The 22,206-nt window shown below is 40.4% G+C and overlaps 1 protein-coding gene across 1 annotated transcript in view; it reads left to right on the forward strand.

Moving 5' to 3' along the window:
• Positions 1 to 4,819: 4,819 nt before the first annotated feature.
• USP4 (ubiquitin specific peptidase 4) overlaps positions 4,820 to 22,206 on the forward strand; it is a 46,505-nt gene continuing 29,118 nt past the window's right edge. The window contains exons 1-9 of the mRNA XM_026725776.2: positions 4,820 to 5,054; positions 5,429 to 5,556; positions 6,994 to 7,124; positions 9,788 to 9,914; positions 10,731 to 10,876; positions 11,695 to 11,756; positions 13,874 to 14,017; positions 19,914 to 20,028; positions 21,024 to 21,197. Of these exons, the coding sequence (XP_026581561.2) occupies positions 4,900 to 5,054; positions 5,429 to 5,556; positions 6,994 to 7,124; positions 9,788 to 9,914; positions 10,731 to 10,876; positions 11,695 to 11,756; positions 13,874 to 14,017; positions 19,914 to 20,028; positions 21,024 to 21,197 (1,182 nt within the window). The 5' untranslated portion in view covers positions 4,820 to 4,899. The remainder of the gene's footprint in view (positions 5,055 to 5,428; positions 5,557 to 6,993; positions 7,125 to 9,787; positions 9,915 to 10,730; positions 10,877 to 11,694; positions 11,757 to 13,873; positions 14,018 to 19,913; positions 20,029 to 21,023; positions 21,198 to 22,206) is intronic.

The raw sequence follows: 22,206 nt of genomic DNA on the forward strand, positions 1-22,206 counted from the left end.
CCTGAGTGCTTACAAACTCTTATTTCAGTCTGATTTATGTTTTATAAATTTTGTAGCCAGTTCAATCTTGAAATTCCAGACAGTCATATAACAGTATAAATATCAGTTAACATTGAGGAAGAATAACAAGCAACATCTGTCAAGAGGGACTCTATAAAACATTCGTCTGAAGTTAAAAGCCTGGGAGACAAGGTGGTTTTGGTAGCTTCTCCCTCCTAGCCTTTTATAAGGTACTGTGCGACTGGCTAGAGAGCTCCAGAGAAGTAGCCCCTAAGAGGAAAGGCCTACTGCTTCATTCACATCCTGTTAAGCGTTTTTTTTGCAGGATTGTGTGTGTGTGTGTGTGCGCGTGCGTGCGCACCTGCCTCGGCAAGCTCTACAAAGGTATTACTGGATGGCCAGAGTTAATCCTGAAAATGATGCCTAATGCAGGTGATAAGCACTCTGAATTCTCTCAGCCCTTGGAAAGAAGCAAGGGCAACCTTGTCAAGAAAACTAGGGATTTGTCCAGTTCTCAGGAATCAAAATCTTGATTTACAGACACATGTATATTAAAACAACTATAATCACCTTATAGGAAGTAATAGCAATATATACATAATTTTGGCTGACCAACCTTTAAAATCCAAAAATTGGACCTGTGAATACTGGATTGGAGATTACCAAGAAATTCTAAAGGTATAGCCTATAGAAGAATTGGAAAAATATTCTAAAAGAAGATCATAGCAAGCCATGTCCATGTTCAATAAAGCCTCAGTGACTCCTCTGCTCAGAAGTATTTTATCATCTTTACAAGCCCAGTATAACTGCTTGCAAAACCAAATCAAATAACCAAAATCTCCATAAATCAAAGATTGATCAAATTTGGGAAACTATACTTCTAGTCAGCAAGTGAGTTTCTCTGGAAGGATAGTTTCAAAATGTTCAAAATATTAAGGTTTGTGGTCTACGCAACTAGTTTGCAAGAATACTTGCTTTAAAATGAGATGGGTGGCAAATTTAATAAATATATTACTACAACTACCTAACACTAAAATTATTAGGGCACCGTGTATCACAAGGCATCAAAGTATCTCTTCAAATAGAAAATATAAGATCTCATTTCTTGGCATTAAAAATCTTAGAAGACAACAAAAATATTGAAATGTGAGATTTGGTGGGTTTTGTGATGACTTATTTTTACATTTTTTATTTTGTAAATAAAATGCCAGTGCCATTCTAAAATATCAGATATGTAATGATGATTGTAAGTACTGCATTACCAATTCCTAGTTTATATTAGGTATTGCTAAACACTTTATTGAAAGAGAATGACGGAAATAATTGAGTATTTATGGCCTTCAAGAAATTAACAGAGCCACTCCTTGCAATTATTCTGTCACTGTGACTAAGAATAAGAAATGTTAGTTGTAGTCAAGCACCAGATGGAGGGGAAGAACAAGAAGTTCTTCATCTTGTACTTGGAAGAGATATTTTAGACTGGAGATACATCATTGCTTGCAGACTATGTGGGTATATTCAAGCAAAGATGGGATTTTCATACAATATGACTGATTCAGGTAAGTAATTTACTCAATGTTCTTGTAACAAAGGAAATAAAGGCTGCCTTAGTTGTAGTTAAACAATGTTTATGGTATTTCGTTTTTTTGTCTACATATTACTAAAATTGAGTAGTTCTTGACAACCACAACTAGGCCTAACATTTCTGCTGCTAAGCAAGACAGTTGTTAAGTAAGTTTTATTCTATTTTACAACCTTTCTTGCCATGGCTGTTAAATGAATCACTGCAAGTGTTAAATTAGTATCATGGTTGTTAAGTGATTCTGGCTTCCCGATTGACTTGGCTTGTCAAAAGGTAGCCAAAATGTGATCACATGACCCTGGGACACTGTAACCATCATAAATATGAGCCAGTTGCCAAGTGTCCAAATTTCGATCATGTGATCACAAAGATGCTGTAATGGCAGAAAGTGTGGAAAATTGTCATGTCACTTTTTTCATGCCATTGTAACTTTGGTCACTAAATAAAAAGTCAAGGACTACCTGTATATCTATAACTGGGGAAAATGTTCTGTCATAGAGCAAAACCTTTTTAATGAAGATACCTCAAATGAGGTAGCTTATAGAAAGCATCCAAAACCCAGGATCCACGACTTCTGTGGAATTGAAATTTGGCAAATTTTATAAAATATGACATAATACAAAATATCTTAAGCCTTTAAGATATATAGATTCAAATTCCTATAATTCCCCAGCCAATTAAAATCAGGAAGTAATAGTCTGCCTAACATTTTATTATGTGTTTGATGTGTTTTTATATCTTTTTGCTATACACTACCCCAAGGGTCTTCAAACTTGGCAAGTTTAAGACTTGTGGACTTCAACTCCCAGAATTCCTGAGCTAACATGACTGGAGGAGGAATTCTGGGAGTTGAAGTCCACAAGTCTTAAAGCTGTCGAGTTTGAAGATCCCTGCACTACCCAGTCATTTGTAAAATGGATGGTTGTATTGTTGGAAGAAATATCCTCCTGGGTTCAGTTCCAAGTGGGGAAAAAGGAAACACGGAGGCTGTTTAGAAGGTTTAAAATCACATGGCCTGGAGCTCCAGAGTGAAAAGGAAGGATGATCACATGCTTCAAGGTGAAGGAAGAGATCAAAAAAGGGCTGAGGTGCTGAGAGTGCCTGGGTTTTATAACCTTTGTTGGGATTTGAATTGGAGCTTGTTTTTAATTGGTTGTCAGACTCCCATGAGGCCATGCAGGGGCAACTCTAGGCTGTCCTGAGTTCCAAGCTTGGTTGAGCCTTGCTGGTTGATGATATACTGAAAGGGCTTTTGAGCAATTGCTATAGCTTTACCTGGAGATCCTTGTTATGTATTCTGGCCCAGGCCTTAATGGCCCACCCATTAACAAAGATGGGGGTGAATTTCTACTTCTGAGGTGAGTTTCTGCTTCTGAGTTTCTACACTTTTTAGAGGAAATATTCTGCCTTTTTAATATTTCCTAGGATATTTCAATTTTCTAGGAGAGGGGTGGATGCGAACTTCCTACAGTATAAATTTGACAAATGAGAAAGATAGCTAAGATGATGTCCAATAAGTATTTCTGATATATACAGAGCCACCAATACAGAATAGAAACCTATATAGACTGAATAAATAAAGGAAGGAACAATCAATTTCCTATATCGATCACTTTGTATATTTATATCCTGCCTTTATTATTTTTACAAATAATTTGAGGTAGCAAACATATCCAATTAAATCTTCCTCCTCAAACCACAACAACCTATGAGACTGCTTGGGAAAGAATGCTACTGCATATTAATGGTTCAAACCAATCATATCATGAGAACTAGGTTTTCAACTACCTGGCTTAATGTACTTTGTGCACATGACAAGCACAAAAGGAAAAGATAAGGTTACAAGTCACAGGGCATGGTGGTTAAAGCACCAGGCTAGAAACCAGGAGACTGTGAGTCCAAGTCCCACCTTAGGCATAAAAGCCACCTAGCTGATTTTTGAGCCAGTTTCTCTCTCTCAGCCCAATTCATCTCACAGGGTTATTTGTTTAGGAAAAAATAGGAGGAAAGACCATTAGATATGTTTGCTACCTTGAGTTATTTATAAAATAATAAAGGCAGGATAAAATAATAAAAAACAGCATTCTCATGTTTGCTTACTATGGATGTTTGCTTACTATGCTACCTGGTTGCCACCCACTCACTGGTCATATTTGCATGACACTATCACAAACTTGCTAGCCATATTTAGACAAATATGTTATGCAACCCATACACTTTAATTAAACCTTTGGGATGCTGGAGAAACTATAAATTACTGCATGGGTTAATTCTAAACCATATAATTATGTTAAACCTAGATAGTCATATTGGTAATAAAGCCATTTTATTCATTCAATTTTCATAGCTGCCTAGCTCAACCAAATGACTCTACAGTAAAACCAAGAAACAGGGCCCTTAAGACATTCAGAGACCCAGACCAGGGTACAGAGCAAACATATTTTATTCCACCTTTTGATGTGGGTCAAGGTATCCAACAGACTTAATGGTTCCGCCCCCTATTTTCCCTACAGCTACAACCTCTGTGGTAAGTTAGGCTGAGTTGCTCATCCGGTTTTCGGTGCTCCGCATGCATGAAGACCAACAGGCCAGTGCAAATGCGTGCACCAGAACCCAGAAGAGCAACAGGCGAAGGCTGGCGTGGCCAGAGATGGCTCTGCATGCCACTTCCAGCACCTGTGGCATAGGTTCGCCACCACGGATCTATAGACTGCTGGCTATGCAATTTGAGGATGAACACCCTTCGAATGGTGTGGGAGTATGAATGGATTTCCAAAAACATTGCAGACTACAGGAACCAGGAGCACCACTCAGGTGATCCTGAGGACACAGATAAACCTCCAGGTGCTTCAACGACCCTCTAAAAGGATGCAAATGACCAGCTCTCTGCAAGGAGTATAAATAAATCCTTCCATTCCCCACCATCCTCTCAGAGCTGGAGAAGCTTCTTGGATGAGAAGCGAAACGTCTTCAAAGAAAAACCAGAAAGTCCAGTTCCTCTTGAAAAAAAAAAAAAAAAAGCACCTTTGGGTCACAAATGACAAGGAGGCGAGGGGAGGAGCTTCCTAAGGGCGGGCAGGCCCCGCCGCGTCTCTCGAAAGAACGAAGCGGGCTTCCGTTACTTGGGAGCCACAGAACGCCGCCCTCGAGCCTCCCGGGTTACGCAACGAGCCGGGAAATTCCCGGGCGCCGCCCCGAAGGAGGCTTGCCTTCCGCGTGGCGTCGCCCGACCGACGTTCTCGACCCGAGGAACGTCGCGCCTGCGCGGTCGCCTCCGGTGCGCGCTCCAGCGAAAGGAGGCATTTCCGCGCTTGAGGATGGCCAGCCGGCCGGCAGGGCGCCCAGTCATGGAGGCGGCCGAAGTAGGATTAGAGGGCGGAGGAGCCCCTCCGGGTTTAAGGCCGGATGCCGCGACGCAGCGCGCTGAGCTTATGCCGCTTCTGAAAATGGTTCTGCGGCCGGGAGAGTCCTGGTGAGCCTGTTAGGAGCCGGCGGCGAGAAGGAGGCCGAGGCCGCGGCCGACGGCTTGTTTCCGGCCCGTCCTCTGGTGTCAGGTTTACGGGAAGGCCGTGCCCCCTCCCCGCTTCCCGTACTCCCGCCCGCCGACCTACGGGCTGCTGGTTTCTGAAGTAGGCCGCGTATGAGGCGACCGCGGAGGCCGGCTTGGAGCGCTCGGGTTCTGTCCCGAAAAGGTTTCGGAAGCGTCAGCTGTTGGTTGCTGAGTCACTCTGGTGGTGCCTCGTTCGCTCCCTCGGGGGTTTTCTTTTTCTTTTTTCTTTTTCATCTTCTCTCCATCTCTGCCTTTTGCTTTTTTTAAAAAAAAAATTGTTTTTGTTTTTATGGCAGGTATTTGATTGACAGTCGGTGGTTCAAGCAGTGGAAGAAATATGTGGGCTTTGAAAGTTGGGATTTGTATAGCGTTGGAGAACCCAACGTCTTCCCAGGACCAATTGACAACTCCGGATTTTTTACCGGTAAGAATTACCCAGAACTGATTTTGAAAAGGACTCAAAAAGAGGAAGGCAGGTGATCCAATGTCGGTTTTGAGTGCATTAGCTCCTCCTACAACACACACTAAAATGTTCTAACCTTTGAGAACAGGTTGCTGCCCTCGGTGATTTTTTTTTTTTTTTTAATGTGGCTACGGACAAAAAAAATCCATCCCACTTTGATTAAGGAGGCAATCATAATTAATAGATGACCTTGAAAAATCTCTGAAAGATTTAATATTTTATCTATGGCTTCCCGTATAACTTTTTCTTGCTTTCTTACCATTTCATTACTCTAAGTTATGCCTAGAACTCAAAACTCAATTGTTGATACCTTTATATATACAGCACGGTATATCTTTATTAGCTGTCTTAGTTTTTATAATACCTGCTTAAAAAAGGCAAATCTCTCTTCATATCTACTTTCCTTTTTTTTGTGTAGTATTATTATTTTTTTACTTCAAGGTGGGTTTCTATTGTAGTAGGACATGGAGTATATTTATAAATCTGAATTCTCCAACTATAAATACAGTTCTGAAATAGAAATACGCAAAGTATATGATGGATCCAGTAGAACAGGGGTGTCAAACTCGTGGACCGTGGGCCAGATGTGTCATGTGCTGGCCACCCCCACCCCCAGTTTAGCGAAGTGGAAAAAGTTGTGATACGTCACATGACGACAACGTGCCATCCCGAGTTTGACACCCCTGCAGTACAACATACTAATTCAATACAGGTAATCCTCGACTTACAGCCATAATTGACCCAAAAATTTCAGTTGATAGTTGTCAAGTGAGTTTTGCCCGATTTTATGACTTTTGTCACAGCTGTTAAGTGAATCACTGTAGTTGTTAAGTGAATCTGGCTTCTCCCATTGACTTTGCTTTGTTGGAAGCCAGCTGGGAAGGTTACAGATCTGTGTCATGATCACATGACACTGGGACAGTGCAGCTGTCATAAATATACGCCAGTTGCCAAAAATATACGCCAGTTGCCAAGTGCCTGAATTTTGATCATGTGATTATAGGGATGCGGCAGTGTGAAAACTGGTGATAAGTTACTTTTTCAGTGCTGCTGTAATTTTGAATAGTCACTAAACAAATGGTTATAAGTTGAGGACTACCTGTATAGGTTAAAATAATATAATCTCACTTAACCCTAATTGGAACTGAAATTTATATCATTAAGCAAGAAGTCATTAGGCAGCAGCTGTCATTTTTGCCCAGGAAATAATCACTTGCACCACTGCCCTTTTCTGCGGCTTCCCTCATATTATCCTCACCCTGGCTATTGGAGGGAATTAAATGGTCTGCCGTTTTTTGTTTTGTTTTGTTTTGCTCTGCAAATGTAAATTGTGTCAAAATTTATCTTGATATAGTGAATGAAATAGCCCATAGTCCTATGTCTCCTTTTCTTTTTTAGATTCAGAAACTCAAACTTTGAAAAAGCACCTCATTGAAGAATTGGATTATGTACTGGTTCCTACTGAAGCCTGGGATAAACTAGCAGCTTGGTATGGTTGTATGGAAGGACAGAAGCCAATTGTGAGGAAAGTAAGTATTCGTGTTTCTTGTATCTCCTAGACATTTAGAAGATTGTAGAGAAGGCCTTTTTTGCATATTTACAGAAATTGTATAAGTTTCCTCTAACTTTGTCAGAGGAAACACACTTTTTATAAATAGCATAACTGATGACATTTAATGTGAATGTAAATGGTAGTGTGTTACATATGGATATAAAATTGAAGAACTAAAATGGAGAAAGCTGCCTATTTCCACCCAATAGCTAATATAAAAGGTATCAAAAATTAATCTTCAGTGCTTATATCTTGCATACTATTAATCTAAACTTCAGAGTTAACTCGGTGAGGTCCATTACATACTTAATTCCATGTACTGTACACGAAACAGAGTAAACATATTCATGCGAGCTAATAGAATGGGTTTTTTATCAAAGATGAAGAAAAGTGTGGCTTTAGGAATATCATGCTGTATGTAGAGAGATGATACTGGGGAAGGAGATAGTAGAAATGCAAATTTCTTAAACACCTGTGACAAAAAGTTATTCTTATTTTTAAATGCCTAACTGTACGTTGTAAGATTTACCATACTGATGCCATTGCACGATCAAGGCTTGCTTTATTTTAAAACCCTAATTCTGAAGCCTTTTATATAGAAGTATTTTAATGGATTGAAGAGTCAGTTGACTAAATTTCTACCTGTGTCATCATTGAATTAAAATTGGTTGTTTTTTAGAATTTTATTAAGTCTGTCCCAATATTTGAATGTTTATACATCATCATCATATGTTTGATACCCGTGTATTAAAAGGAAGGGAAATTTAAGGAATATGGGAGCATATTGATTTTAATTTGTTGCTTCTTACTAATGAGGGTTTAATAAAATGGCAAGATGCAACAGTAAACGTTGGAGGAACCAGGGACATTCAAACTTTGAACAACAAGTAAAGAATAACAAAGTTATAAAATATTAAATAGAAATCCAGTTGAAATGTCTTTTGTCAGTTGCAGCATAATATGGAAAAAGTAGATGTTCCTCTAATGAGTTTTCTGCTCATTGGATTTTGTACCATGGGTAGCCAAAGAGAATGGGTACACCCTTAAGTTGCAGCTTAGGGGGCTAATATGTTTACCTCTGATGTCATCATTTTTTCTTTGCATAGTCTGAGTTCATAGCGTGGGATGCCATGCTATTCTAGTTTAGTGCTTTGATTAATGCAGAAACTTTGATGAAAATATTTCAATTCTGTTATCATAACAAGTGTACCAAGAGACAGAGTTGAGACGTTTTGTGCATTTGGCATTCACATTGATATTTCTCCCTCCACTACCTTGTCTGTAGTTTTCCACTGTATAATATCTTTATTCTAACTTTGGACACTTTGCCCAGCCTGGCAGGGTGCTTCCTATTTTTTTTTGTATGTATCTTCTTTTCTTCCTTGTTCTCAGCTTGTATAGTTGGACATGGCAATGTCATAGTAGCATTGTCAAATTATAGCCTAAGGCATGCAAATATTATTAAGTGCCGTTCTTGCCATTGCAGTTCCTCAGTCTGTTTTTTTTAAATCCAGTATCACAATTCTGATGTTGAGGAACGCTGCATTGTAGCATCCCCAATGACGTGGAATATGCAGAGTAAATTTTGTTCCTGATACCACCCATACAGCATTTCATTATTTCCAAGAGTGTGTATCTATTTTTGTTCAAGTGTGTGTGGAGAATAAGAAGCTGGCTTTGGCTTCTGCTTCAGGTTTAGAGAGAAAGTAGTAATTCAGAGTATCTGAAACTTAAAACAGATGGGAGCTCCTCTATTTGTTCCTCTCATCCCTCTGGCATGTCCTCTAAAAGGCTCAGGGTGAGTGCTCTTTTAGTCTTCCTAGGTTGTATGCATGTCTGTTTACAGAGAACACTTCTCTTGGAGAGCTAACCGATTCCTCTACACATGCATACTTATGGGGATTCTCTCAAATCAGATGTATCCAGCCACCAGGAGGATGCAGCTTCCTTTGGGCTTCGAGGAGAGGAGTTTTGCAAGTTCCCCTTCAAAAGTTTTATACTGCTCATATAGATTCAGTGGCTATAATCAGGAGTTGTACTTATAATTTAACAAAAAATGCCATTAAAAGTGTCATAAGCATGACATGGGCGGCTATATAGATTAAATTTAAAAACTTCCAAAAATAAAGCTTAGCTCCAGATTGTTGAGGCATCAGGTCTTTGTTCTCAACTGGAATATTTTCCAACTTTGCTGAGCAGGTAAGGAAAAGTAAGAAAGTTTCTGTTTAGGGCAGGATGCACAAAACATTTCAAATTGAGCAGTTTTAAATATGAGCCATGTTATTTCAGATGCAAAAATGCTCTTTTTGTAATCACAGTGGGGCAGTTTGAATTTGAAACAATTCAGAGACTCGGTATGAATAAGAACTAATCAATGCATGTGTGGGGTTTAAAATGTTTTGTATACTATTTGTTCTTTTTTCATTGCTTATGTCTTGCCCTTTGTTCTAAATGAGTCTGTGTTGCCACTTTCCAAATATTTGACATAAACATAACATGCTTATATTAATATTTTGATATAAGATAGTTTTAGACTCAGCTGATTTTATTTATAAGCACAAATATAATTTTGACTGCAGATAAAGCCCATGATCTCATTCTTTTTGAAAAAAACTTTTATAAGTGATGTTTTTTAAATAGGTTGTGGAGTATGGATTGTTTGTTAAACACTGTAAAGTAGAGGTTTATCTTTTGGAGTTGAAGCTGGGTCAGGACAGTGATCCTACAGAACTTGTGGACTGTTATTTCAGCAAAGCGGATACGATTGGTGAGTACGATGCAGGATATTAAATTGTAAAATGTAAGAAATTGGACAATTATATTTTTCTGAAAGTCTTACTTTATTTCATTTCAATTTTATTATTTTATTCGGCACCTGCAGTGTTCTTGGCAAAGTTTTTTGGAAGTCATTTGCCCTTGTCTTCTTCCTAGGGCTGAGAGAGAGTGACTGGAAGGTCACCCAGCTCACTTCACGTCTAAGGCAAGACTAGAACTCATGGTCTTTCAGTTTCTAGCCCAATGCCTTAATTACTACACCAAATTAGCTGTCTGATTTTAATTGATTACAATAAATATACATTTTATGATTGTGTTTTAAAAATATTTTTGAATTTATACTATTCCATATGTTTTCCCATCTTTTAGACATCAATACTGAGCTTTGTACTTGCTCTTTTTCATATAAAAATCCTATTTCTAGATAATTATAGTAGTAGTTGAATATATTAGTTTCTGTTCCAAAAGCCCTAACTTCATTTTTAAACCAAAATGATTCATAAGTTTTGCTCAAGTTTTTACACACACACACACACACACACACACACACACACACACACGAATAGGATAGTATGCAAATATGTGTAATACATATATGTGTGTGTTTGCACACACACACACACAAAAGTTCAAATAGGACAGTATGAGAATTGCCCAAGCCAGTTTGTGCATGCTGAATCAGAAATGTATTTATTAGTTTAAAAAAAAAAAGAATCCAGAAGAAACATGATTTCTACAAAAAAGCCAATTAATATACTTTTAATAAGCCATTTCAGCCTTCAATGTAATTATGTGTTTGTTTTATTAGCTACTATTGAAAAGGAAATGCGAAAGCAATTTAATATTCCTGATAGTAAAGAAGTCAGACTGTGGAACAGATGTACAAGTAATGCTTATGAACAATTAAGCAAACTCGATAGCACCATACAAGATGCAGGGCTTTATCAGGGACAGGTAAGAAATATATATTTTTGTTTCTGAAGTTACTTAAACAGGTTGCAATTTTTAGGGTCATCAATTTTTACAAAATATTCTGAATATGAAATGGATTCTGGAATATTGTGCATTCTGCATCTAGTAATGTTCATATGGAAGTTACCCCTCTGAAAATCAGCTCCTGTATGACAGCTGTTGTGTGACAGTACGATTGGAAGTGACCTGAAAAAGTTTGTTGAAATACTATATGTAGGTGCTACTTTTTTAAAAAAGTAGCTGCTTGTTTCAGGATTGGGAGTGATTTAATTCAGGGGTCCCCAACCACCGGTCCGGGGACCGGGACCGGTCCGTGGAACAATTTCTACCGGGCCGCCGGTTTGCTGGGCGCCGCCATCTTGTTTTGATGAAAAAGTGCTTCCTGTGAGCTTTTCCGGGTAGAAAGCGGCGTTTGGGTGCTGAAAGAATCCTCGCGCCTTAGTTTCATCGAGGGGGGGGCGGCTTCGAACAAAACTAAGGCGTGAGGATTCTTTCAGCATGCATGGCAAGGCGAGCTGAGCGACCGTCCCGAAGCCGTCCCGAAGCCCATCGACACAGGTACAAAGGAGGAGTTGAAGGTGGCGGGGAGAAGCAGGGGTCAGCTGGCTGGCCGGTCGCTCGGCTCGCCTTGCCATGCATGCTGATGCTGGTACCAGGCCGCAGATGATTTTGTGATGCCGGTACTGGGCCGCGGCACAAAAAAGGTTGGGGACCACTGATTTAATTGGGCTTCGAAATTTTTTTGTTCATGTAGCATTTGTATTTTTCTATAACACTGTTGAATATTTTTATCCTGTTAGGTAGTGTTAATAGAACTGAAAAATGAAGATGGTTCATGGCCTAGACAATCTTCTCTGACAAAGTAAGTATTTGTCTCTCACCTTTCATGTTCTGTGGCTCAGTTAAATCTTTGCAAAATTTGATTGCCAAAGCAAGGTGGCACATTGCAGTATATAATCGGAACTAATAAACTTATTTAAATATGTGAATTAATAATGTACCATATTTTTCCATGTATAAGATGATACTTTTTCTTTAAAATATTTATCTAAAAATGGAGAGGCGTCTTGTTACCCAGGGACCCGAGAGGAGAACCACTGTTTGCCCAGGGTCAGGTTGGCTGTCGTGGGAGTTGTCACCCATTCCCATCTACCTATTCTGCTGCACATGAAGGAGGAGCCTCCCATGATGGCCAACTTGACTCTGGGCGAACTGGTTGTTAAATTACACACACGGCTATCAAAGTGGACCCTGGGCACTGCAATGGAGAAAGGGAAATGGGAGTGTCCGGCATCAGGGAAGGAGGAGGAGAAGGGAAAAGAAAGAGGGAAAGCGGCCTCCTTCCCTTGCACTGGCTGCTCCGTTTCCCGTTTCTCCATTAGGGTGCCATGCTGTGGAGCGTGCCCCACCCACTACCATCCAGATGCCCTGGCTTCCCCCAAACATTTCTTTGCCTACCTGATTTCCAGTTCCGTTGCATTTCTCGCCATCGTGTGCAGGGAATTTGTTTGTTGGATTAAAAAAAAAAAGTTCAATCAATTCCAACTCAAGATCCAATATCTCATGAAGTTGGAATTGATTGATTGAATTGATTGATTTTCAGTCCCACAAAGTTTTGTTTCCCTGCACACGACGGCGAGAAATGTGACGGAGCTGGAAATCAGGTAGGCAAAGAAATACTTAGAAGAAACGAGGGCATCTGGGTGCCAGGCGCTGAAACGAGCCCATCTTTCTCTAGCAATTGCCCAGACCTACAGGAGGGAAGGCTGGCATCTACCAACACTTAAACGTGGCTCTGGCTGGGAAGGGGCAGCAGTATGGGCACTGCAGGCAAGACTCCTGCTTGCTTCAGCACTCTCCCTTCCGCCAGCACTTTGGCCCTGGGCTGCTGTCTTATGTGCAGGCTCCGCCCCCACTGCCTAAGACAGTTTTCGCCTGATTTCTGAATTTTGGGTAAGAAGGGGGGGGGCAACCTATACATGGGTCCGTCTTATAGATGGAAAAATACGGTAACTGTTTTAACAGAATCTAACTCATCTTCTGACCACTCTGGCATTTATGAGCCTGACTGTGATTAAGATCTAGTCAACTGATTAAGATCTAGTAGTCACTTTTAGGCAAGAGTAGAGAGTCTGGAGGATTCTAATTAAGATCACAAAGCTGAACTTGGTAACTTGAGCTTAGATTTTTTAGGGAAATACTGGGAGAAAAACAATTCAGGAAGAGATAACTTTTTAAAGCAATTTCTTTACATTCAAAATGCAAAAAAGATGGAAGGATCAAACCCAGGACACTACAAGAGAACTTTGACATAGCAGCAATCCATGATCTTCAGAGTAGCTTTCTCTAAGTTACATGTTCACTTAGCCACCATTTCACTTAGCAACAAAGTTGCTGGAATGGACTGCAGTCACAATGAGGGGAAGTTGTATAGGTAGTAATTACAACCTTATTTGGTAACATACCATGGAGCAATTTTGGAACAGATATGTTTTAACTTTTGAAGTAAGATTATATAACTATTTATTTCTTACATTTCTGTAAGAAATTATTCATCTATTTGTCACAATAAGCCATTCATGTGCAGCAACCATCTAAAACCAGTTATAGAGATTGAGAGAAATTAAAATATTAGCTTTCAAATTTCCATCTTTCAAAAAAAAAAATAGTTTCAGATGTAAAAGTGTTGTAGCATCTAAAGGTTGAAAATATGTTAGAAATTTTTCCTGAAGTTTGGTTTGTTTATTAAGAAAAATAAACCTTCCGTTTTATATTAGATGGCTCGAAAATTTTCTATGTAATGGATAGATGAATAACTCTAGAATATCCCTAGCTACCTCTTGAATTTGATATGTTGTCATACTTTGTCCTATTGTATTAAAAATCCAGAACAAATAAGCTAATGAACACTTATCAAAACCCCAATTCCAAAACCAGTGTTTAAGAAATCATGAATGTTATCTTAATGCTTTTTCCTAGTTCGTGTACTGCACCTAGCAGAAATCTAGCTACCTCTTCAAAAGCACCAACAAGCTCTTGCTCTTCAGCATCTGCCTCTTCGGTCATTACAAATGGTGATAGCAATAATTCCTATGGTTTGAACTGTTCCAGCCTTGGTAAAGGGTAAGTAAGAATATTCTTTCTATAGATATTTATTAGAGTCCCTCCTTTATTAAATCAAGCTGTATCCTGTAGGACTGTGATGGCGAACCTATGGCACGCATGCCACAGGTGGCACACAGAGCCCTCTCTGCAGGCACGCAAGCGGGCACGCAAGCCCAACTCAGCTCCACTGCGCATGCGCGCCTCCCAGCTGATTTTCGGGTCTGTAGATCACAATAACCTCCCCCATCCTATTTGCAAAAACCTTAACTTTTTGCCTTACTAGCTGGCCCCGCCCCTCCCTATCTGCCCCTCCCGCCTCCAGACTCATGCACGCTGCCTAACAGTTCTTTGGCTGCTCTGGTTCCTGCTCCTTGCTTGTTGTTTTTGCCGCTTGTTTGCTTGCCTGCTTGCCCTGACTCCTCACTTGACTGCATAATATTTGGTAAATTGCTGACTTTGTGATCCCCCCCACTCTTCCCTCGCTTGCTTGCTGTGGCCCAGGGCCAGCTGCTCCCACTCTTGGCCCGCTTACTGTCGGTGCCTGCATCCACCCCCTTGCAAGCCAGGAGCGCTGCCACTGGTTGCTCCCCTGTGCCCACCTCGCGCCCCCAGTGGCTTTTAACAACACCGCAGGAGAGGCCCAGGATCCATGTGAGCTGGGGGAGAGAGGGCAGGCATAGCTGGCTGGACGCTGCCAGGAGCGCGATTCTGGTTCAGGAGGAGTGGGTATCCCTGTGCCCCTCACCCGCTCATGCCGCTGCCGCCACCACCAGGAAAGGCCGGTGGTCTGCAGCTCACCTGTGTTGACAACAGGAGCAATAAACAGGGAGGGAGGGTATCTCATGGGAGATCGTGGCATCGGAGCTGTTCCCAGGTGTCCCCTGGTCTGCGAGGGGAGGGCGCAATCTCCCGCGCTCCACCCACCCACCCCAGTAACCTCAAAGCCCTCCCCTCCCCTCTGGCACCTGCTAAGCCTCTTCCCACCTCGCTTCTTTTCCTCACAAGAAGTGCTCGCATGCCCATCAGGAAGGAGGAAGCTTGGCAAGGGCCAGAGGGGCAGTGAGCGCGTTGCAGCTCATGGGGTGGGGGAGAAGCATGAAAGATTGTGCCCTCCCCTCCTGCGGAGGTCAAGTCTCCCATTTGCAACATCTTTGGCACCTGAGTGCATCGCTGGCAGCCACTTCGTGCGACTCAGGAGTTCCGTGCTCTTCCCTCTGCTGCTCAGCCTCCTTGATGTGCAGAGGCAGGAGGCAACAGCCACAACGCGTGTTTGCTAGGGAGCTAGGCAGACTGCAGGAAAAAAATCACTCCTGCCTTGCTTGGCCCCACCCCTTCCGGTTGCTCGGTTGCCTGGTTGCCGCCCGTGTCTCCTTTAAAGCTCTCCTTTAGCTTTTTTATTTTTTATTTATTTGGTTTGATTTGTCAATCGCTTACAAGATAATAGGTATAAGTATAAACATGAGTAAGAATACAGGAAATAGGTATGATTAAATGGGGACAATAGGACAGGGAAGGCAGACTGGTGCACTTATGCACGCCCCTTATAGACCTCCAAGGAATGGGGTGAGATCAATAGTGGATAGTTTGAGGTTAAAGGAGTGGAGGTTAGAGGATGTAACAACAGAGTTAGGTAGTGCGTTCCAGGCATTGACTTAGCTTAGCTCCGAGACCAAAAACAAAAATAAAAAATCCTGATCAGCCAGACTTCTATTTCTAAGCAGGAGAGAAAGCCATAGTCACCTGAAGTGGCTCCCCTTGAGCGCGGAGAAAGGTTGCAATTTAATCCCCTTTAGCCCCTTCCAAAAGCCCCTCCCTCCTGCCTTGTCTCTCAGTGCCTCTTCTCTGCCTACAGGAGGAGCCGCATTCTCGCGGTGATTGGCTAGCCCTGCAGCCGAGGGGAAAAGCAAGCAGGAAAAGTTGGGGAGATGGGAGAAGCGTCCCCCTTCCCAGCCAGCCGGGCTGTCTGCGGTCACTGCTGTTCCCCTTTGTGGGGGCAGAGCCCAACATCTTTTCTCTCGCCTGACAGTCGTGGCTAAGGAAGTGCCATTGCCGGGTGCTTTCATGCCCACCGCAATCCAAAGCTCGGCTCCCTGCTCTCGGTCTCCCTCTGTCACAGTTCAGGAGACGTGTGGGAAAGGCTACAGAAGGCTTCGCCCTCCTACCCCCTCGGTTCATCTCCAGGCAATAGTGTGTGTAGCCAGAGAACGGGGAGAAAAAGAAAGAAAGAGAGGGAGAAGGAGGAAGACAGAGAGAGAAGGAGGAGGAAGAGAGACACAGAGAGAAAGATAGGGAGAAGGAGAGGGTGGGAGAGAAAGAGGGAGAAAGGGAGGTGAAAGAAAAAGGGAGAAAGAGGGAGAAAGAGAGACAGAGAGACTTAGAGAGGGAGAGATGAGATGTTGCTTATTATGGGAAAGGGGAGTTATCTAAGCAAGAGTCCCCTCCTCATTTTACCCCACCTGAAAGGGAATGGGGGTGCTGTTATTTGAATAAAATGAAAAGTATTTGTACCTAGTGTGGGAAAAGAGATGAAATCTACTTAAGTGTAGAGAATGCCCCATTCCACCTCTTTCCCCACACTAGGTACAAATACTGGATTGCTTTCTTTTCATTTTATTCACATAACAACAAAAACAGACACACACACCCTCCTTTCAGGTGGGGTAAAGCGAGGAGGGGACTCTTGCTTAGATAACTCCCCTTTCCCATAATAAGCAACATCTCATCTCTCCCTCTCCCTCTGTTTCTATCTCCCTCTGTCTCTCTTTTTCCCTCTTTTTCCCTTTCTCTCTTTCTCCCTCTTTTTCATCTCTGTTTTTCCCTTTTTCTTTCATCTCTGTTTCTCTTTCTCTCTTCCGCCCTCTCTCTCTTTCACCCTCTTTCTCCTTCTCTTTTATCTCCCTTTCTCTTTCTCTCTTTCTCCCTCTCTCCCTCTTTCTCTTTCACCCTCTCTTTCTCCCTCTTTCTTTCATCTCCCTTGAAGAGATGGAATGGGGCATTCTCTACACTTAAGTAGATTTCATCTCTTTCCCCACACTAGCTACAAATACGGGATTGCTTTCTTTTCATTTTATTCAAATAACAACAAAAAACCCAATATAGTTCAGTATGAATTGGCTTTCCACTCCCTCTTTGATGCACTTTTTTACATTGGATATCTAGTTTAAATGCCAAAGAAAAATCAATGATATATTTTTCAGACCTTTGGAGGCTCACGCAATCGTTCACACTACTCAGAGCTATTTGTTTAAAGTAAAACTAACAGGTGTGAATTAAGTTTTAGCTAAAAATGGAGCTTTAATTCCAGAAGTTTGTGTTTTTGTAGACTCCAAGACAGTCTTGAATACCCAAAAATGAGTGCAGCAAAAACAGATAGCGGAAGATCATTCCAAGAGGCCTGGACAGAGTCATTTGGAGTGATTGAACACAGTGGGAAAGCATTATGTATTCTATGTAATAAAAGTGTTGTGTGTCGCATATCAAGTGTCAGATGGCACTTTGAGACCAACCACAAAAGTGTTGCTGAACTTGGTGCAACTGAAAGAAAACAGTTTATTGAAGGGAAATTGAAGAATTATCATTCCCAGTCTCTTAGTTTTTCCAACTATCTTTCCAGAACAAATTATCTGACAGCTGCTAGTTTTCAAATTTCGCTGTGCATAGCAAAACATGGGAAGCTCCTTTTGGATGGGGATATTATCAAAATGGCCATGTTGTCTGGCAGTAATTCCCTTTTTCATGATTTCCCAAACAGAGATAAAATTATTAAACGCATCTCTAAGGTTCCACTTAGCAGAAGACAGCAGAGTTTTGTGCCCCCACTCCACTCCCCAGCTGTCCTTTATTTCCTGCTCTTTCAACCTTAGCTGCTTTGCACGGCACAACTGAGGTTGAAAAGGCAGGAAAGAAGAGGATTTTCAAATGCTGCGCACCCACGCGCAGCGCTTGTCGGCTGTCCGGGCAGCACAGCTGATCATTTCTTGCAAACACTGCACGTGCGCAAAGCGCATGTTAGGCGTGGCTGTGCTCACACCCGCATGCAAAACATGCGCTCACCATACCGGTTGTAACACCGGTTGGATTCCATCCTGCGTGTTGGCACTTCATAATAAATAAGTGGGTTTTGGGTTGCAGTTTGGGCACTTGGTGCCGAAAAGGTTCGCCATCACTGCCTTAGGAAGTCTTAATCCCTGTATTTGCAGTTAATAGTCTTTATACACACAAAAGCCAGTACATTGTAGTGGTTAAAGAGTTGGACAAGGAGCAGGTAGACCCAAGCCCTGGTCCTGTCGTAGTAATGAGGATTAAATGGGTGATCTTGGCCCAGGCTCTTCTTAGTCCCTAAATCAGTGTCAGTGTCTTTGACAGGCTGGCTGATAAACAAAAGCCCTTGTTGCATCATGCTTTGGTAACCTTTACTGTAAGAACTGAGTTGGGCAGCATTTACATGTACTAAGATGATTATGATGATGATTGTGATTATGAACAACAGCAACTAGGCAAATATAATGCAAAAACAAGTGGAACCTGCCACCACTGTGATACATGCTAAGAGCAACAGCTGCATTTTGCACAATGTTAAGGTAGAATATTTTGGCTTTGCTCTCAAAGCACTGTATTTCTTCGTCAGGTACTATTCTGTTAAAAGAAATTCACTCTGTCCCTTTCCCCATAACTATTATATGTAAGAGCTGATGACAAAATGCTGTAGTGTAATAGAGCTTTCCAAGATCAGCATGTGATTGGATGAAGTGGGAAGTATAAAGAAAATCTGTGCTCTGCGTTCTATGGACATGTGAAAGCCCAGAAACAGGAAATGTTTGGCAAAAAGTTTTTGCTTGAACCCTTTCTTTAAAAAAATCAGAATAATTATTTTTAATATATTATAACTTTAAACAATACAAAAATAATTTGTGGAAAGGCACAATTGAAAATATATAAAAAATAAATGAAAAGTAGATAGTCCTATCTCAATACAGGAATACCTTCAGTAAACCCATATAAACAATACAAATTATAGAAACAAAGATTAAGATTAATTGAAACTGCTGATAATATTAATGTAGCAGAATATACATTTTGACATTTGCTTGTTCTCTGCTTAATTTTTTTTTCTCCAGAAAAATTGGAGCCTTTTATATCTTTTTTTTTTCAGTAGAAGACAAAAATCATTTTTTTCTAATGCTTATTATTTTGTTTTTAATATTAACTTTAATATTAAGTATAAGAAAGGTACTACCATTGTTTAGGTTTCTAAAAAGCTGCATTTTCAACAATTAAAATCTAAACTAAATTGATCAATGCATGTGTAACTATTGAATAATTTTTTCAGTTTTCTGTAATCTGTATAAATATAGTCACTGTATTAGCTTCCATCTTGTTTTTGAATCACTTCAATATGCTGAACATTATTTTTAAGTCCTAGGTGGTTTAGATCTGAGCTTCACGTACTCGAAATGTTGCCTCTATAATGGCACCTTAGGTCTCTTCAGGAGGCCTCGCTTTAAAGATTTGCCTTCGTTGAATTTGGAGAACTGCTTCAAATGGGCTCCTCTCATTGGACACTTCCTTCTTTGGTGTTCACACTAGTTCACATTAGAAAGTGGAAATAGTATAATGTTGGGAGGCGAGGCTTAAATGGCATTTTGATATTTGTTTAAAAAGTATGGAAATATTTTAATAAAATTCATTAATTGATATACGTTCATTCACATAAATATGTGTCTGCAGAATGAAATGCTTTTGTTAAAAGCTGGACATCCCAATAGACATTTGTGGGAACGACATCTAAGAAATTGCTTTGATATTATATAAATTTATATATTAAATAATAATTAGAATGCCAGCTATGTCCTTGTTGTTTTTGCAAAGTCCTACAGTGCGTTAGCATGCTGTGATGTGCCTTTTCTTTTTTCAGTGGCTCGAGCTTTTCTTACAGTTCTTACAACAGCAGAGAAAGTCTTCAGTCACAGCCTGGACTCTGTGGGCTCAGTAATCTAGGAAATACATGTTTCATGAACTCAGCTCTGCAGGTAAAGTGTCAGTTAAGAACATATAATGATAGATTTTCTGTTCAGGTTTTATATGAAAATTTATATTAAAATATGGATTGGTAATCTGCTTTCTTAAGGCCTTTTACAACCCTCAGCCTAGTTTCATGGAGACTTCATAGAAAGAATGTCTCCACCTTGGCTCCATCAATCCAGCTTGTTACTAATGAAATGCAATCCTCAGTGAAACTGTTGCCCATCCTAGTTTTGTAATATATAAGTGCTGTTAGGCTCCTCAACAGTTTGAAATGTGACACAATCATTTATTGGGTGGGATAGGAATGTGAAAGTGGCTTAATATCATGTTACTGAGCATTATTATCTATGCTGCTTGGTTCCTGGTTTTCAGATACATTTTCCCCAATGTGACTTGATGATTTCCTGTATTGAACTTAGAACACTCTCTGTGTATAGTATGTGATTCTAATATAGAGCTTCAAAGCCTTGCTCTCACATTTTTGAGTGGTTAATCTTTTATACTCTGAGCTTCACGTACTCGAAATGTTGCCTCTATAAAGGCACCTTAGGTCTTTTCAGGAGGCCTTGCTTTAAAGATTGACTTTTATTTCAATTTATAACTTTAATAAAAGTAATTTAAAAGTTGTTTGAAACATTACAGTGTTGTAGTATTTTAACTGGTTAGTTGGCCTTTTGTTGAATTAATTGTAATTTGTTGTCTGCATTTCTCTACATTATTTATTAGGAAATTTCATCCTTTAATGTGTACATTTTTAAACTCTTAAAAGTTAAGAAAATCCAAGCAAATGTGTAGAAAAGCGTTACATATAAAAATAAAACAGTACAGCTACTGAATTTTTTTGCTTTATGGTCTCCAGCGATATCCATACAATTCCTAACTAATTATTACATAATTTTCTAAATAGCATTCTGCAATTTTAGCAAAAAAAATTAATTGTTGGGAGGGTTTATAGTGGCTATAGCATCATTTTCTCACATAATTCTCCTCATTTTTTTAGTGTTTGAGTAATACACCTCCCTTGACTGACTATTTCTTGGAAGATAAATATGAAGCTGAAATAAACCAAGATAATCCTCTGGGAATGAGGGGAGAAATTGCAGAAGCATATGCAGAACTCATCAAACAAATGTGGTCTGGGCAAAATTCTTATGTAGCCCCTCGTATGTTCAAAGTAAGTGTAATATTCATCACAATTAATTGCTGTGTCTTTTCTAATGTTTTGTATACTCTATAAAGCTTTATTGTTTATGTAGTATATAGTATAAAGCTAAACTTTTCTGGTAGGAGGCCTAGATTGAATTTAAGATAATTTCAAGAAAATCCCGTATGCAATAGTGTAAGTTATGCAGACTGGAAAATGTGCTTTGTTCATGAAGCAAAGACATTAGGTCATATAGGTTTAACTGAGCCATTCTGAATTGGTTAAACTAAAGTCCAGAATATTTTGGCTGTTGTTGGTTTTATCCATGTAAAATTTAGAAGGATCTTACAAATGAATTGGGCAATGTTAAGCTTCTTGCTTTTATTACCTTTTAACTTCCTTTTCATAAATTCTATGCCAAAATCTTCCACCATATCTTCCCATCAGCTGTGCTGTTGAATTACATATCCATCCAATGATCAGTTCCTCTTCGTAATATTCTAGCATCTTCCTTTCCGATAGGTGCCAACCTGCCACCTACCTCTGTATTCACCAGTTTGTACCTAATTGGTCCACCAGCCCCTTCCTCATTTTCAAACACTTTGTTTCTCCTTATCTTTCACTGGCAACTACTGAGGATGTACTTGACCAGTCCCTTCTCTATTTAAACACTTATGTGCCGGGGCCACATGCAAACCCAAATGCCTATGTTCTGGCCTCGAGTTGCCCCTCTTTCATGCACAGCATGTTCCCACTACAGTGCCTTTACAGGTAATTCTCATTTAACAATGGTAATCAGGACCGGAATTTCCATCACTAAGCAATGCAGTTGTATATCATGATGTCACATAAACCGCACTGCTGACCAATGACACTCCTGGAAATCCTGTTACCACTGTTAGGCCAGAATCACAAGTCATTAAGCAAGCTTCTCATGTGATCATGATTTGTGACTTCCTGCCAACCTCTAACAAGCAAAGAGAAAGCTGACAGGAAGTGGTAGGCCCTGGAAGACTCTTAAACAGGCTGGCAGGCAGAT

The sequence above is a fragment of the Pseudonaja textilis genome, chromosome 2 (genome assembly GCF_049901715.1).
Source record: "Pseudonaja textilis isolate UNSWEBS1 chromosome 2, rPseTex1.2, whole genome shotgun sequence".
Lineage (NCBI taxonomy): Eukaryota > Metazoa > Chordata > Lepidosauria > Squamata > Elapidae > Pseudonaja > Pseudonaja textilis.